Below are 13,145 nucleotides of genomic sequence, written 5' to 3'. Positions count from 1 at the left end.
TAGATTGGCTGTAAAATAGCTGAAAGGACAGGAGCGTTGTTTCCCTTTTGTAGTTGCCGACTAGAGCACGCATACGCCCACAGAAATTATCAGATACTCAGGGCTCATGTGACTTTGTGTTCCATTCCATTACCCATAGCTGAGCGAAGGATGGCTAGGAGGGATGTAGTGTTCCTGCTGGATGGTTCAGATGGCACAAGGAGCTCTTTCCCTGCAATGCGTGCCTTTGTTGAGAGGATGGTGGAGAGACTGAATGTGTCAGAGAATAGAGACCGTGTGTCTGTGATCCAGTACAGCAGAGATCCAGAGGCCCATTTCTATCTGAACACATACTCAAGAAAGGATGACGTGCTTGACACGCTCAGGGGTCTGAGGCACAAAGGAGGGAGGCCCCTCAACACAGGGGCAGCTCTGCAGTACGTGAGGGACAATGTCTTCACTGCCTCCTCTGGAAGCAGACTTGCAGAAGGTGTGCCTCAGTTACTGATTCTGCTGAGTGGTGGAAAGTCGTCTGATAATGTTGACACACCAGCCTCATCCCTGAAGGAGCTGGGAGTGCTTATCTTTGCCATAGGCTCGAGGAGCTCAGACAGCAGGGAACTCCAGAAGATCTCCCATGAGCCTAGTTATGCACTCTCAGTGGGTGACTTCGCTGACCTTCCCAGTGTCCAACAACAGCTTTTCAGCAACATTAACACGGTCTTTGTAGAGGGCCCGTCTATCACTACCACGACGATAGGTAAGAAAAAGCTTAACCGCCTCCCTGTAATTCCTCCCATTTTATTATGGTCGTAGAGGCATGTGCCTTATTGTTCCTGTAGTTCTAATGAGTTGCAGAAGAAAATGTACTTCTTCCTGAAGAATAAAACTTAACGGGAGGTGACACGATAGCGAAAACCCAAAAAGCAGGGTTGAGCACCAAGTGTGTAATGCATTGTGTTTTAATTTTCTCCTTACAATGCCCCCCATCTGACCCATGAATGTCTGTTTCTTAGCTGAGGGCCGTAGACAGAGGAGAGATGTTGTCTTCCTGCTGGATGGATCGGATGCCACTAGGAATGGGTTCCCAGCAATGAAAGAATTTGTGCAAAAAATGGTGGAGAAACTGGAAGTAGCTGAGAACAGAGACCGCGTTTCTGTGGTCCAGTACAGCAGAGACCCAGAAGCCCATTTCTATCTAAACACGTACACGACAAAAGAAGAAATTCTTGACGGTGTCAGAGGTCTGCGGCACAAAGGAGGCAGACCCCTCTACACGGGGGCAGCGCTCCAGTACGTCAGAGACAACGTCTTTACTGCCTCCTCCGGCAGCAGGCGGTTGGAGGGTGTGCCGCAGATACTGGTTTTGCTTAGCGGGGGAAGGTCATTTGACAGTGTTGAGGCAGCAGCCTCCTCTCTGAAAGAGCTTGGCATCTTGACCTTTGGAATAGGATCGAGGGGCTCTGACAGCAGAGAATTGCAGAGAATTTCATACGACCCCAATTATGCTCTTTCCGTGTCCGACTTCAGTGAGCTTCCAAATGTCCAAGAGCAGCTGCTGGCCTCTGTCCAGTCTGTTTCAATTCCCATCACTCCAACTACACCGACTGTTACCGGTACGTGCATGGCAGAACTTTACAATACGCTGTGTTTTGTCTATCTACTTGATGTCCCTACTTTGTTTACGAAGAGCTTAGACAGTTAATGGGGCTTAGAGCGGTAATGGGGCGATGAACTGATGTGTCATTCTGAAGGTCTGTGAACGTAATCGACATTACTTGGTGTTAATGATGCTGTTTTTCCCCCCTCCTAGCTGATTACGTCACACCCAGAAAGGACGTAGTGTTTCTGCTGGACGGTTCAGATGGCACTAGGAATTCTTTCCCAGCTATGCGTGATTTTGTGCAAAGAGTAGTGGAGCAATTCACCATAGAGGCAAACAGAGACCGTGTTTCTGTGGTGCAGTACAGTAGAGAAGCCGAGGTCCATTTCTATCTGAATAGCTACACGACGAAGGAAGACGTTCTTGACCGTGTCAGAGGTCTGAAACACAAAGGAGGTAGACCCCTCTACACGGGGGCAGCGCTCCAGTACGTCAGAGACAATGTCTTTACTGCCTCCACCGGCAGCAGACGGCTGGAGGGTGTGCCGCAGATACTTATCCTGCTTAGCGGGGGAAGGTCATTCGACAGTGTTGATGCAGCAGCCTCCTCTCTGAAAGAGCATGGCGTCTTGACCTTTGGAATTGGATCGAGGGGATCTGATAGCAGAGAACTGCAGAGAGTCTCATACGACCCCAATTACGCTATTTCCGTGTCCGACTTCAGTGAGCTTCCAAATGTCCAAGAGCAGCTGCTGGCCTCTGTCCAGGCGGTTGCAACTCCCATCACTCCAACTTCCCCGACTCTCACCGGTATGTGCATAGCAGAACTTTACGACAGCCAGCTCAGAGGCTGTGCTTTGTTGATCTCCCTAAGTAGTTGTGAGCAGTGGGACCATTAACCACAGCTTAGGTAGTCGATGAGGTGGTCCAACTAATGTGACATTCTAAAGATGTTTAAAAATACTCGGTGTTAATGACGATGTTTTCTTTTCCTAGCTGATGACGCCATACCCAGAAAGGACGTAGTGTTTCTGCTGGACGGTTCAGATGGCACTAGAAATACGTTCCCAGCGGTGCGTGAATTTGTGCAAAGAGTAGTGGAGCAATTCAACATAGAGGCAAACAGAGACCGTGTCTCTGTGGTGCAGTACAGTAGAGACGCTGAGGTCAATTTCTATCTGAATACCTACGCAACAAAAGGGGAGATCCTGAACACTGTCAGAGGTCTGAGGCATAGAGGAGGGAGACCCCTCAACACGGGGGCAGCTCTCCAGTACGTGAGGGACAGTGTCTTCACCGCCTCTGCGGGGAGTAGAAAGCAAGAGGGTGTCCCTCAGATTCTTATCCTCCTCAGTGGAGGAAGGTCAAGCGATAACATAGATACACCTGCCTCTGCCCTGAAAGAGAGCGGAATCTTGATTTTTGGCATCGGCACCAGAAATTCGAGCAGAGAGGTGCAGAGAATTGCCGCCGATCCTACCTATGCACAGTCTATCAATGAATTCTCTGACCTTCCCAGTGTCCAGCAGCAGTTTATCAGCTCCCTCAACGATGTGCTTGTACAAGTCAAGCCGATGACACCTACTGTGGCGGGTAAGACAGATTCACACACGTCCCTAGAATACAGCACACTGAGCCCTCCTTGCAAAGCGAGCCATAGGCCCTAATCGGTTTATGTTAGCAATGTGTGCTAGCAGAGGCGTGGGAAATTATCCTAACAAGCCATGGGTTTGAACTCTTTGGGGTGTTAAGCAGTGTTGAATTTTCAAGTGTTTGTTCGTTCGCTCGTTCATCAGTTTTGGGAGCAAAGTTTATGTCTTTTGATGAAAAGATCCTTTAAATTATAGACCTCATTTTGTCATGTCCTATTCACTAAGTTTAGGCAGTTTTACTCTGACCAAAATGAGATGCTATTTTAGCAGACAGTAATAACATTCGACCCTTAGATTGGCTGTAAAATAGCTGAAAGGACAGGAGCGTTGTTTCCCTTTTGTAGTTGCCGACTAGAGCACGCATACGCCCACAGAAATTATCAGATACTCAGGGCTCACGTGACTTTGTGTTCCATTCCATTACCCATAGCTGAGCGAAGGATGGCTAGGAGGGATGTAGTGTTCCTGCTGGATGGTTCAGATGGCACAAGGAGCTCTTTCCCTGCAATGCGTGCCTTTGTTGAGAGGATGGTGGAGAGACTGAATGTGTCAGAGAATAGAGACCGTGTGTCTGTGATCCAGTACAGCAGAGATCCAGAGGCCCATTTCTATCTGAACACATACTCAAGAAAGGATGACGTGCTTGACACGCTCAGGGGTCTGAGGCACAAAGGAGGGAGGCCCCTCAACACAGGGGCAGCTCTGCAGTACGTGAGGGACAATGTCTTCACTGCCTCCTCTGGAAGCAGACTTGCAGAAGGTGTGCCTCAGTTACTGATTCTGCTGAGTGGTGGAAAGTCGTCTGATAATGTTGACACACCAGCCTCATCCCTGAAGGAGCTGGGAGTGCTTATCTTTGCCATAGGCTCGAGGAGCTCAGACAGCAGGGAACTCCAGAAGATCTCCCATGAGCCTAGTTATGCACTCTCAGTGGGTGACTTCGCTGACCTTCCCAGTGTCCAACAACAGCTTTTCAGCAACATTAACACGGTCTTTGTAGAGGGCCCGTCTATCACTACCACGACGATAGGTAAGAAAAAGCTTAACCGCCTCCCTGTAATTCCTCCCATTTTATTATGGTCGTAGAGGCATGTGCCTTATTGTTCCTGTAGTTCTAATGAGTTGCAGAAGAAAATGTACTTCTTCCTGAAGAATAAAACTTAACGGGAGGTGACACGATAGCGAAAACCCAAAAAGCAGGGTTGAGCACCAAGTGTGTAATGCATTGTGTTTTAATTTTCTCCTTACAATGCCCCCCATCTGACCCATGAATGTCTGTTTCTTAGCTGAGGGCCGTAGACAGAGGAGAGATGTTGTCTTCCTGCTGGATGGATCGGATGCCACTAGGAATGGGTTCCCAGCAATGAAAGAATTTGTGCAAAAAATGGTGGAGAAACTGGAAGTAGCTGAGAACAGAGACCGCGTTTCTGTGGTCCAGTACAGCAGAGACCCAGAAGCCCATTTCTATCTAAACACGTACACGACAAAAGAAGAAATTCTTGACGGTGTCAGAGGTCTGCGGCACAAAGGAGGCAGACCCCTCTACACGGGGGCAGCGCTCCAGTACGTCAGAGACAACGTCTTTACTGCCTCCTCCGGCAGCAGGCGGTTGGAGGGTGTGCCGCAGATACTGGTTTTGCTTAGCGGGGGAAGGTCATTTGACAGTGTTGAGGCAGCAGCCTCCTCTCTGAAAGAGCTTGGCATCTTGACCTTTGGAATAGGATCGAGGGGCTCTGACAGCAGAGAATTGCAGAGAATTTCATACGACCCCAATTATGCTCTTTCCGTGTCCGACTTCAGTGAGCTTCCAAATGTCCAAGAGCAGCTGCTGGCCTCTGTCCAGTCTGTTTCAATTCCCATCACTCCAACTACACCGACTGTTACCGGTACGTGCATGGCAGAACTTTACAATACGCTGTGTTTTGTCTATCTACTTGATGTCCCTACTTTGTTTACGAACAGCTTAGACAGTTAATGGGGCTTAGAGCGGTAATGGGGCGATGAACTGATGTGTCATTCTGAAGGTCTGTGAACGTAATCGACATTACTTGGTGTTAATGATGCTGTTTTTCCCCCCTCCTAGCTGATTACGTCACACCCAGAAAGGACGTAGTGTTTCTGCTGGACGGTTCAGATGGCACTAGGAATTCTTTCCCAGCTATGCGTGATTTTGTGCAAAGAGTAGTGGAGCAATTCACCATAGAGGCAAACAGAGACCGTGTTTCTGTGGTGCAGTACAGTAGAGAAGCCGAGGTCCATTTCTATCTGAATAGCTACACGACGAAGGAAGACGTTCTTGACCGTGTCAGAGGTCTGAAACACAAAGGAGGTAGACCCCTCTACACGGGGGCAGCGCTCCAGTACGTCAGAGACAATGTCTTTACTGCCGCCACCGGCAGCAGACGGCTGGAGGGTGTGCCGCAGATACTTATCCTGCTTAGCGGGGGAAGGTCATTCGACAGTGTTGATGCAGCAGCCTCCTCTCTGAAAGAGCATGGCGTCTTGACCTTTGGAATTGGATCGAGGGGATCTGATAGCAGAGAACTGCAGAGAGTCTCATACGACCCCAATTACGCTATTTCCGTGTCCGACTTCAGTGAGCTTCCAAATGTCCAAGAGCAGCTGCTGGCCTCTGTCCAGGCGGTTGCAACTCCCATCACTCCAACTTCCCCGACTCTCACCGGTATGTGCATAGCAGAACTTTACGACAGCCAGCTCAGAGGCTGTGCTTTGTTGATCTCCCTAAGTAGTTGTGAGCAGTGGGACCATTAACCACAGCTTAGGTAGTCGATGAGGTGGTCCAACTAATGTGACATTCTAAAGATGTTTAAAAATACTCGGTGTTAATGACGATGTTTTCTTTTCCTAGCTGATGACGCCATACCCAGAAAGGACGTAGTGTTTCTGCTGGACGGTTCAGATGGCACTAGAAATACGTTCCCAGCGGTGCGTGAATTTGTGCAAAGAGTAGTGGAGCAATTCAACATAGAGGCAAACAGAGACCGTGTCTCTGTGGTGCAGTACAGTAGAGACGCTGAGGTCAATTTCTATCTGAATACCTACGCAACAAAAGGGGAGATCCTGAACACTGTCAGAGGTCTGAGGCATAGAGGAGGGAGACCCCTCAACACGGGGGCAGCTCTCCAGTACGTGAGGGACAGTGTCTTCACCGCCTCTGCGGGGAGTAGAAAGCAAGAGGGTGTCCCTCAGATTCTTATCCTCCTCAGTGGAGGAAGGTCAAGCGATAACATAGATACACCTGCCTCTGCCCTGAAAGAGAGCGGAATCTTGATTTTTGGCATCGGCACCAGAAATTCGAGCAGAGAGGTGCAGAGAATTGCCGCCGATCCTACCTATGCACAGTCTATCAATGAATTCTCTGACCTTCCCAGTGTCCAGCAGCAGTTTATCAGCTCCCTCAACGATGTGCTTGTACAAGTCAAGCCGATGACACCTACTGTGGCGGGTAAGACAGATTCACACACGTCCCTAGAATACAGCACACTGAGCCCTCCTTGCAAAGCGAGCCATAGGCCCTAATCGGTTTATGTTAGCAATGTGTGCTAGCAGAGGCGTGGGAAATTATCCTAACAAGCCATGGGTTTGAACTCTTTGGGGTGTTAAGCAGTGTTGAATTTTCAAGTGTTTGTTCGTTCGCTCGTTCATCAGTTTTGGGAGCAAAGTTTATGTCTTTTGATGAAAAGATCCTTTAAATTATAGACCTCATTTTGTCATGTCCTATTCACTAAGTTTAGGCAGTTTTACTCTGACCAAAATGAGATGCTATTTTAGCAGACAGTAATAACATTCGACCCTTAGATTGGCTGTAAAATAGCTGAAAGGACAGGAGCGTTGTTTCCCTTTTGTAGTTGCCGACTAGAGCACGCATACGCCCACAGAAATTATCAGATACTCAGGGCTCATGTGACTTTGTGTTCCATTCCATTACCCATAGCTGAGCGAAGGATGGCTAGGAGGGATGTAGTGTTCCTGCTGGATGGTTCAGATGGCACAAGGAGCTCTTTCCCTGCAATGCGTGCCTTTGTTGAGAGGATGGTGGAGAGACTGAATGTGTCAGAGAATAGAGACCGTGTGTCTGTGATCCAGTACAGCAGAGATCCAGAGGCCCATTTCTATCTGAACACATACTCAAGAAAGGATGACGTGCTTGACACGCTCAGGGGTCTGAGGCACAAAGGAGGGAGGCCCCTCAACACAGGGGCAGCTCTGCAGTACGTGAGGGACAATGTCTTCACTGCCTCCTCTGGAAGCAGACTTGCAGAAGGTGTGCCTCAGTTACTGATTCTGCTGAGTGGTGGAAAGTCGTCTGATAATGTTGACACACCAGCCTCATCCCTGAAGGAGCTGGGAGTGCTTATCTTTGCCATAGGCTCGAGGAGCTCAGACAGCAGGGAACTCCAGAAGATCTCCCATGAGCCTAGTTATGCACTCTCAGTGGGTGACTTCGCTGACCTTCCCAGTGTCCAACAACAGCTTTTCAGCAACATTAACACGGTCTTTGTAGAGGGCCCGTCTATCACTACCACGACGATAGGTAAGAAAAAGCTTAACCGCCTCCCTGTAATTCCTCCCATTTTATTATGGTCGTAGAGGCATGTGCCTTATTGTTCCTGTAGTTCTAATGAGTTGCAGAAGAAAATGTACTTCTTCCTGAAGAATAAAACTTAACGGGAGGTGACACGATAGCGAAAACCCAAAAAGCAGGGTTGAGCACCAAGTGTGTAATGCATTGTGTTTTAATTTTCTCCTTACAATGCCCCCCATCTGACCCATGAATGTCTGTTTCTTAGCTGAGGGCCGTAGACAGAGGAGAGATGTTGTCTTCCTGCTGGATGGATCGGATGCCACTAGGAATGGGTTCCCAGCAATGAAAGAATTTGTGCAAAAAATGGTGGAGAAACTGGAAGTAGCTGAGAACAGAGACCGCGTTTCTGTGGTCCAGTACAGCAGAGACCCAGAAGCCCATTTCTATCTAAACACGTACACGACAAAAGAAGAAATTCTTGACGGTGTCAGAGGTCTGCGGCACAAAGGAGGCAGACCCCTCTACACGGGGGCAGCGCTCCAGTACGTCAGAGACAACGTCTTTACTGCCTCCTCCGGCAGCAGGCGGTTGGAGGGTGTGCCGCAGATACTGGTTTTGCTTAGCGGGGGAAGGTCATTTGACAGTGTTGAGGCAGCAGCCTCCTCTCTGAAAGAGCTTGGCATCTTGACCTTTGGAATAGGATCGAGGGGCTCTGACAGCAGAGAATTGCAGAGAATTTCATACGACCCCAATTATGCTCTTTCCGTGTCCGACTTCAGTGAGCTTCCAAATGTCCAAGAGCAGCTGCTGGCCTCTGTCCAGTCTGTTTCAATTCCCATCACTCCAACTACACCGACTGTTACCGGTACGTGCATGGCAGAACTTTACAATACGCTGTGTTTTGTCTATCTACTTGATGTCCCTACTTTGTTTACGAACAGCTTAGACAGTTAATGGGGCTTAGAGTGGTAATGGGGCGATGAACTGATGTGTCATTCTGAAGGTCTGTGAACGTAATCGACATTACTTGGTGTTAATGATGCTGTTTTTCCCCCCTCCTAGCTGATTACGTCACACCCAGAAAGGACGTAGTGTTTCTGCTGGACGGTTCAGATGGCACTAGGAATTCTTTCCCAGCTATGCGTGATTTTGTGCAAAGAGTAGTGGAGCAATTCACCATAGAGGCAAACAGAGACCGTGTTTCTGTGGTGCAGTACAGTAGAGAAGCCGAGGTCCATTTCTATCTGAATAGCTACACGACGAAGGAAGACGTTCTTGACCGTGTCAGAGGTCTGAAACACAAAGGAGGTAGACCCCTCTACACGGGGGCAGCGCTCCAGTACGTCAGAGACAATGTCTTTACTGCCTCCACCGGCAGCAGACGGCTGGAGGGTGTGCCGCAGATACTTATCCTGCTTAGCGGGGGAAGGTCATTCGACAGTGTTGATGCAGCAGCCTCCTCTCTGAAAGAGCATGGCGTCTTGACCTTTGGAATTGGATCGAGGGGATCTGATAGCAGAGAACTGCAGAGAGTCTCATACGACCCCAATTACGCTATTTCCGTGTCCGACTTCAGTGAGCTTCCAAATGTCCAAGAGCAGCTGCTGGCCTCTGTCCAGGCGGTTGCAACTCCCATCACTCCAACTTCCCCGACTCTCACCGGTATGTGCATAGCAGAACTTTACGACAGCCAGCTCAGAGGCTGTGCTTTGTTGATCTCCCTAAGTAGTTGTGAGCAGTGGGACCATTAACCACAGCTTAGGTAGTCGATGAGGTGGTCCAACTAATGTGACATTCTAAAGATGTTTAAAAATACTCGGTGTTAATGACGATGTTTTCTTTTCCTAGCTGATGACGCCATACCCAGAAAGGACGTAGTGTTTCTGCTGGACGGTTCAGATGGCACTAGAAATACGTTCCCAGCGGTGCGTGAATTTGTGCAAAGAGTAGTGGAGCAATTCAACATAGAGGCAAACAGAGACCGTGTCTCTGTGGTGCAGTACAGTAGAGACGCTGAGGTCAATTTCTATCTGAATACCTACGCAACAAAAGGGGAGATCCTGAACACTGTCAGAGGTCTGAGGCATAGAGGAGGGAGACCCCTCAACACGGGGGCAGCTCTCCAGTACGTGAGGGACAGTGTCTTCACCGCCTCTGCGGGGAGTAGAAAGCAAGAGGGTGTCCCTCAGATTCTTATCCTCCTCAGTGGAGGAAGGTCAAGCGATAACATAGATACACCTGCCTCTGCCCTGAAAGAGAGCGGAATCTTGATTTTTGGCATCGGCACCAGAAATTCGAGCAGAGAGGTGCAGAGAATTGCCGCCGATCCTACCTATGCACAGTCTATCAATGAATTCTCTGACCTTCCCAGTGTCCAGCAGCAGTTTATCAGCTCCCTCAACGATGTGCTTGTACAAGTCAAGCCGATGACACCTACTGTGGCGGGTAAGACAGATTCACACACGTCCCTAGAATACAGCACACTGAGCCCTCCTTGCAAAGCGAGCCATAGGCCCTAATCGGTTTATGTTAGCAATGTGTGCTAGCAGAGGCGTGGGAAATTATCCTAACAAGCCATGGGTTTGAACTCTTTGGGGTGTTAAGCAGTGTTGAATTTTCAAGTGTTTGTTCGTTCGCTCGTTCATCAGTTTTGGGAGCAAAGTTTATGTCTTTTGATGAAAAGATCCTTTAAATTATAGACCTCATTTTGTCATGTCCTATTCACTAAGTTTAGGCAGTTTTACTCTGACCAAAATGAGATGCTATTTTAGCAGACAGTAATAACATTCGACCCTTAGATTGGCTGTAAAATAGCTGAAAGGACAGGAGCGTTGTTTCCCTTTTGTAGTTGCCGACTAGAGCACGCATACGCCCACAGAAATTATCAGATACTCAGGGCTCACGTGACTTTGTGTTCCATTCCATTACCCATAGCTGAGCGAAGGATGGCTAGGAGGGATGTAGTGTTCCTGCTGGATGGTTCAGATGGCACAAGGAGCTCTTTCCCTGCAATGCGAGCCTTTGTTGAGAGGATGGTGGAGAGACTGAATGTGTCAGAGAATAGAGACCGTTTGTCTGTGATCCAGTACAGCAGAGATCCAGAGGCCCATTTCTATCTGAACACATACTCAAGAAAGGAGGACGTGCTTGACACGCTCAGGGGTCTGAGGCAAAAAGGAGGGAGGCCCCTCAACACAGGGGCAGCTCTGCAGTACGTGAGGGACAATGTCTTCACTGCCTCCTCTGGAAGCAGACTTGCAGAAGGTGTGCCTCAGTTACTGATTCTGCTGAGTGGTGGAAAGTCGTCTGATAATGTTGACACACCAGCCTCATCCCTGAAGGAGCTGGGAGTGCTTATCTTTGCCATAGGCTCGAGGAGCTCAGACAGCAGGGAACTCCAGAAGATCTCCCATGAGCCTAGTTATGCACTCTCAGTGGGTGACTTCGCTGACCTTCCCAGTGTCCAACAACAGCTTTTCAGCAACATTAACACGGTCTTTGTAGAGGGCCCGTCTATCACTACCACGACGATAGGTAAGAAAAAGCTTAACCGCCTCCCTGTAATTCCTCCCATTTTATTATGGTCGTAGAGGCATGTGCCTTATTGTTCCTGTAGTTCTAATGAGTTGCAGAAGAAAATGTACTTCTTCCTGAAGAATAAAACTTAACGGGAGGTGACACGATAGCGAAAACACAAAAAGCAGGGTTGAGCACCAAGTGTGTAATGCATTGTGTTTTAATTTTCTCCTTACAATGCCCCCCATCTGACCCATGAATGTCTGTTTCTTAGCTGAGGGCCGTAGACAGAGGAGAGATGTTGTCTTCCTGCTGGATGGATCGGATGCCACTAGGAATGGGTTCCCAGCAATGAAAGAATTTGTGCAAAAAATGGTGGAGAAACTGGAAGTAGCTGAGAACAGAGACCGCGTTTCTGTGGTCCAGTACAGCAGAGACCCAGAAGCCCATTTCTATCTAAACACGTACACGACAAAGGAAGAAATTCTTGACGGTGTCAGAGGTCTGCGGCACAAAGGAGGCAGACCCCTCTACACGGGGGCAGCGCTCCAGTACGTCAGAGACAACGTCTTTACTGCCTCCTCCGGCAGCAGGCGGTTGGAGGGTGTGCCGCAGATACTGGTTTTGCTTAGCGGGGGAAGGTCATTTGACAGTGTTGAGGCAGCAGCCTCCTCTCTGAAAGAGCTTGGCATCTTGACCTTTGGAATAGGATCGAGGGGCTCTGACAGCAGAGAATTGCAGAGAATTTCATACGACCCCAATTATGCTCTTTCCGTGTCCGACTTCAGTGAGCTTCCAAATGTCCAAGAGCAGCTGCTGGCCTCTGTCCAGTCTGTTTCAATTCCCATCACTCCAACTACACCGACTGTTACCGGTACGCGCATGGCAGAACTTTACAATACGCTGTGTTTTGTCTATCTACTTGATGTCCCTACTTTGTTTACGAACAGCTTAGACAGTTAATGGGGCTTAGAGCGGTAATGGGGCGATGAACTGATGTGTCATTCTGAAGGTCTGTGAACGTAATCGACATTACTTGGTGTTAATGATGCTGTTTTTCCCCCCTCCTAGCTGATTACGTCACACCCAGAAAGGACGTAGTGTTTCTGCTGGACGGTTCAGATGGCACTAGGAATTCTTTCCCAGCTATGCGTGATTTTGTGCAAAGAGTAGTGGAGCAATTCACCATAGAGGCAAACAGAGACCGTGTTTCTGTGGTGCAGTACAGTAGAGAAGCCGAGGTCCATTTCTATCTGAATAGCTACACGACGAAGGAAGACGTTCTTGACCGTGTCAGAGGTCTGAAACACAAAGGAGGTAGACCCCTCTACACGGGGGCAGCGCTCCAGTACGTCAGAGACAATGTCTTTACTGCCTCCACCGGCAGCAGACGGCTGGAGGGTGTGCCGCAGATACTTATCCTGCTTAGCGGGGGAAGGTCATTCGACAGTGTTGATGCAGCAGCCTCCTCTCTGAAAGAGCTTGGCGTCTTGACCTTTGGAATTGGATCGAGGGGATCTGATAGCAGAGAACTGCAGAGAGTCTCATACGACCCCAATTACGCTATTTCCGTGTCCGACTTCAGTGAGCTTCCAAATGTCCAAGAGCAGCTGCTGGCCTCTGTCCAGGCGGTTGCAACTCCCATCACTCCAACTTCCCCGACTCTCACCGGTATGTGCATAGCAGAACTTTACGACAGCCAGCTCAGAGGCTGTGCTTTGTTGATCTCCCTAAGTAGTTGTGAGCAGTGGGACCATTAACCACAGCTTAGGTAGTCGATGAGGTGGTCCAACTAATGTGACATTCTAAAGATGTTTAAAAGTACTCTGTGTTAATGACGATGTTTTCT

At 48.9% G+C, this 13,145-nt stretch overlaps 4 protein-coding genes across 6 annotated transcripts in view; all 4 read left to right on the top strand.

The window, feature by feature from the left end:
* LOC307129413 (uncharacterized protein) overlaps window positions 1-9,554 on the top strand; it is a 29,803-nt gene extending 20,249 nt beyond the window's left edge. Inside the window, exons 24-34 of the mRNA XM_079821811.1 lie at window positions 140-739; window positions 996-1,595; window positions 1,793-2,392; window positions 2,579-3,175; window positions 3,665-4,264; window positions 4,521-5,120; window positions 5,318-5,917; window positions 6,104-6,700; window positions 7,190-7,789; window positions 8,046-8,645; window positions 8,843-9,554. Coding sequence (XP_079677937.1) covers window positions 140-739; window positions 996-1,595; window positions 1,793-2,392; window positions 2,579-3,175; window positions 3,665-4,264; window positions 4,521-5,120; window positions 5,318-5,917; window positions 6,104-6,700; window positions 7,190-7,789; window positions 8,046-8,645; window positions 8,843-9,531 — 6,683 coding nt within the window. The 3' untranslated portion in view covers window positions 9,532-9,554. The remainder of the gene's footprint in view (window positions 1-139; window positions 740-995; window positions 1,596-1,792; window positions 2,393-2,578; window positions 3,176-3,664; window positions 4,265-4,520; window positions 5,121-5,317; window positions 5,918-6,103; window positions 6,701-7,189; window positions 7,790-8,045; window positions 8,646-8,842) is intronic.
* The window catches only part of LOC307129486 (collagen alpha-3(VI) chain-like), a 113,111-nt gene that overhangs the window by 77,617 nt on the left and 22,349 nt on the right, over window positions 1-13,145 (top strand). The window lies entirely within an intron of this gene.
* LOC307129410 (collagen alpha-3(VI) chain-like) lies at window positions 9,550-11,493 on the top strand (the record flags this gene model as incomplete). Its single annotated transcript, XM_079821806.1, has 3 exons — window positions 9,550-9,554; window positions 9,648-10,225; window positions 10,715-11,493. 3 exons carry the CDS (start codon window positions 9,550-9,552, stop codon window positions 11,368-11,370), a joined length of 1,239 nt encoding a protein of 412 aa, XP_079677932.1. The 3' UTR covers window positions 11,371-11,493.
* On the top strand, window positions 11,477-12,259 carry LOC307129407 (collagen alpha-3(VI) chain-like; the record flags this gene model as incomplete). The annotated part of the gene is made up of 1 exon (XM_079821803.1): window positions 11,477-12,259. Exon 1 carries the CDS (start codon window positions 11,552-11,554, stop codon window positions 12,257-12,259), a length of 708 nt encoding a protein of 235 aa, XP_079677929.1. The 5' UTR covers window positions 11,477-11,551.

Source organism: Gobio gobio, assembly GCF_949357685.1.
Source record: "Gobio gobio genome assembly, chromosome: 7".
NCBI classification, from domain to species: domain Eukaryota; kingdom Metazoa; phylum Chordata; class Actinopteri; order Cypriniformes; family Gobionidae; genus Gobio; species Gobio gobio.
The sequence above is the reverse complement of the archived record's forward strand: the minus strand, read 5'-3'. Positions and strand labels throughout refer to the sequence as shown.